The 3,742-nt window shown below is 55.9% G+C and overlaps 1 protein-coding gene across 7 annotated transcripts in view; it reads left to right on the top strand.

The window, feature by feature from the left end:
* Nucleotides 1–3,742, top strand: part of PELP1 (proline, glutamate and leucine rich protein 1) — a 51,181-nt gene that overhangs the window by 18,099 nt on the left and 29,340 nt on the right. Inside the window, exon 2 of one of the 7 annotated variants that reach the window (XM_010847377.1) lies at nt 2,175–2,260. The exons of the other annotated variants lie outside the window; for them this stretch is intronic. Coding sequence (XP_010845679.1) covers nt 2,175–2,260 — 86 coding nt within the window. The remainder of the gene's footprint in view (nt 1–2,174; nt 2,261–3,742) is intronic. 7 annotated transcript variants of the gene reach the window in all.

The following is a 3,742-nucleotide window of genomic DNA, read 5'->3' as shown; positions in this document are numbered from 1 at the left end:
TAGCAAGGGAGGGCAAGGCGGGGTGGTCAGGAGCCCCCCTCCTAAAGTCCCCCCAGTTCGTAGCAGCAGCTGCTCCTTCCTCGGCAGCATAGCACCAGCCTGAATCTCACCCCGCTCCTGGCTTTCGACTCGGCTCCCCAGCTGTCTCCTTGGGGCCCGTCTCAGCGCCAGCCCCACCTTCCTGACTCCCTTCCCTCAAGCCCCTGGCCTCGGGGCCGGTACCTTTGCGGTCCTTCAAGTAGTCCGGGTCCACTAGCACCACACCATCTGGGGAAGGGGACACAGGAGTGCAGTTCCTGTCAGGGCCTCTCCATTCCTGGGCCCAAGAACTGCTTCCTGTCTTAGGGGACATGATGCTCCCGTCTGGGCACTCTTACTTACCTACAGGATCCACTTTGTCCAGGTGGTCCACAAAGTCCCGCTTGCCCAGGTACACGGTGAGCTGAGGACGCAGAAGGGTCACAGGAAAACTGGGTAGGGGGCTGGCAGGGCTTCAGAGCCCTCAAAAGTGGCTGCCCTGCCCCTGGGCCTCCCAGGCTGGGGGTCTCTGAAAGAGTTTCTCTGGGTTTTTGTAGGGTTGCAAGAGGAGAGTGGTGGGCTTTCCCCCAACTAGCTGAACTTGAGGCTTTTTAACTGCTCCCTAATACCGGTTCCAGGTGGGTTGGGTGTGTCTGTGTGTCCAGGAGAACCTGGCCCTAGGCAGGTGGTTAGAGAGCCTCACCAGATACCCTCAAGGACCTCGGATAAACAGGCCATAGCCTGGGGGAGGCCTCCTGGCTTGGCCCCTGTGAGGGCTCCAGGCCTGGGCTTCTGGCCCCTCCCCCTGAGTCTCACTTAGGACCCCAGCCTGTCCCCACCCAGCCCTGTGGCTGGCTTAGGCCTTTGCGGCCAGGGGCTTCAGGAGGGAAGGAAGTCGGCTCTTAGCTGTCACAGGAAGTGGGGAGCTTGGGGTTGGGGATCGTCTAGGGGCAGGCCAGGCCTTGTGAGGGCCCAGGGAGGGTTGGGAGGAGAAGCGCTGTGGGAGACTCACCTTGCAGTTAGGACTCGATTTCTTGAAGACCCTAACAAAACAGAAAGGGAAACCCACTGCCTGCCTCAGACTCAGCAGGGACCCCAGTGCCAGGACCTTGTCCCTCCCTGGCCTGAGAAGGCAGAGCTCACCCGAGATTCCCTGGCGGCTTTGGGGCTTTACCCAGCCCTACCCCGTCCCACTTCTCCCCAGAAGGACAGGTAACCACAAGTCCTTAATATTCCCAGCATGGCAGCCCCTCCAAGCTGGTTGCCATGGCAACACCCTTGCTCCACCCTCACTAGTTCCCCTCCTCCCCTGGCAATGGCCTCCGGTTGCCAGAGGAACTGCTCAGGCTCTTCCCAGAGGATCTCCTCCAGGGGGACCTGAATGGGCAGGTTGCAGGTTGTATAAGACCTCTCCCTCTTTCCATCTCTGGTCTCCACCTCCCACAAGAGCTGGAGTACTGGAAAGAGCAATGGCTCTAAATTGATTTCTATTATGGGCAGTTCCTAAGTGTGACCCTACTCTCCATTAACCTCCAACTATCCCTGTCTCTGATCTCAGCAGCTTAAAAGGTTATTTGTCTTTCAAGGCCCAGCTCAGATGTCACCTCCTTTAGAAAGTAGATCCAGCCCCACTCTAGTCACTCCCTTTTTTGGGGTTTCTGTCACACCTTGTTTATGCTTCACCTGTAGTGTGATAGGGCTTCCCAGGTGGTGCTAGTGGTCAAGAACCTGCCTGCCAATGCAGGAGAGGTAAGAGACAAGGGTTCGATCCCTGGGTCAGGAAGATCCCCTGGAGGAGGGCATGGCAACCCACTCCAGTATTCTTGCCTGGAGAATCCCATGGACAGAGGAGCCAGGTGGGCTGCAGGCCGTGGGGTCACAAAGAACTGGACACGACTGAGTGACTTAGCACACATGTAGTGTGATAACATGCAGTTAGCTGTGTATCTGTTTCACGAGACTGTGAGCAGCAGAGGCCTTACCGATTTAGGCATCCCCAGCATAGTTCCAGCCATAAGCCAGACACCATGATGCTTCCTAACATTTATTGGGTGAATGGTTCATGCCCTGTAGCGTTGCAAGTGTTTCGGATGTGTTATCGCATTTAATACTCTTAGCAACCCAGTGATGGAGGTCCTAATATTCCTATTTTACAGGTGAGGAAACTGAAGCCCAGGAGAGGTCAAGTATTTTGCCTGAGGTCACGGAGAGTGTAAATGGTGGAATTCGGGTACAGACAGAGGTACTCTGGCTCTTCATCACTAAATGATTGTACTATCCTGCCTCTGTTCTTGGCATTATGTTTGTTGGAGTGAAGGAGATTTCGCTTTCTGGTTGCTGAAAAGGTCTAAGCCTGGACTCCACCCACTGCTGGGAGGATAGGGAGATGTCTGGCAACCCCTGTGCCCTGGCCACTTGTGGGCCTGTTCTTTGCTGCCCCACCTTACTCCTACCAATCCAGTCTGCCTCAGCAGTGACACCTGGGAAGGGTCCCCAGGTAGTAGAAACTAAAATCCTGCCACCTGGCCCATCCACTGTAACGTCACATGCCCCTTCTTCCCAGAAGGCCAAGCTATCCAAAGACCATAAGGCATAGGGTACAGAGGCCCCCAGGTACCCCCATCCAGGAAAGGAGGGTAGACACTGGTATGGTGGGAACTAGGATAAGCACCCTATCTCTTGTCCCCACCTAGGGGCTGACTGCTGTGGCAGCCTTCAGCTCTCCCTCCCCTTTGCTTCTGGTTTTCCTCTCTGTCCCAGTGTTTCTTCCTATTAGGAGTCCTTGGCAGAGGGTTGGGACAGCCACAGTCCGTTGGACAACTGGAGTGTGGTTCTGGAATAATTGCCCTGAAGCAGCTGCAGGGCACCTGCCCTTTGGATCCTAACCCAGCCAACCTCCTGCCGGCTAGGGAGGAGTAAGCATGTGTACACTGAGGCTGGCCAAGAAGGCGGAGTGTCGGGGTGACCTGAGAGGTGCCCAGTGGGTCGGGGGCAGGGGGGTGCAGCAGAAGCAGATGCCCCATCACACTTCCTGCTATTCTCTCCATTTCCTGTGGCCCAGAATTTGATGGAGGTAGGAGGAATTGTGCCAAGTCAGCAGTCCCCGTGTGGTCCATCTGTCCCCCTCCCTGAACCACATAACGGAAATCTGGGGCCTCCCTCAAGTCAGCGACTTCCCCTTTTGCTGTGTTTAACCCCTAATCCAGGACACCAGTGCTCCCTCTGATCACTTCGCCAGTATCAGTCGACTGGGTGCTCGGGAACCTGTGATTTCCTACTCTATGGTTGGGGAGCTGTGGGGCTGGTAAAATGTTTTGCAGAACAAGTGACAGCTCAGAACCAGGCCCCCCTTTCTGATCCTCTCTGGAGAGAAGCAAATAGCCCCAATCTTTTTCCTCTTTTGCTCCTGCTCCCCAGAGACTCAGGCATTCACCCCCGGAGGTGTTGGGTCACAACAGGAAGTGGATTTTGCTAGAGACCAAAAAAGAGAACTCGGGGTGTCAGTGGAAGGAAGGAGCCTCGATTGCACAGAAAACATCCGGGGAGTGGATGGCGTGCCCTGGGCAGATACAGCCTCCCCTCACTCACGGGAAGAGGGATAAGGCCCAGAATTGGGGAGGGTCGCCAAGCACTCTTTGCTCCCCCAAAATGAAGCTGTTGCTCCTAGCAACCCGGGGGAAAGCAGAAGTTTGGAAGCAGAGCCACCCGACCCTTAGCACCGGTG

This window comes from Bison bison, unplaced genomic scaffold (assembly GCF_000754665.1).
Source record: "Bison bison bison isolate TAMUID 2011002044 unplaced genomic scaffold, Bison_UMD1.0 scf7180017864249, whole genome shotgun sequence".
Taxonomy (NCBI): domain Eukaryota; kingdom Metazoa; phylum Chordata; class Mammalia; order Artiodactyla; family Bovidae; genus Bison; species Bison bison.
This window is presented reverse-complemented; position numbering and strand designations above follow the sequence as displayed.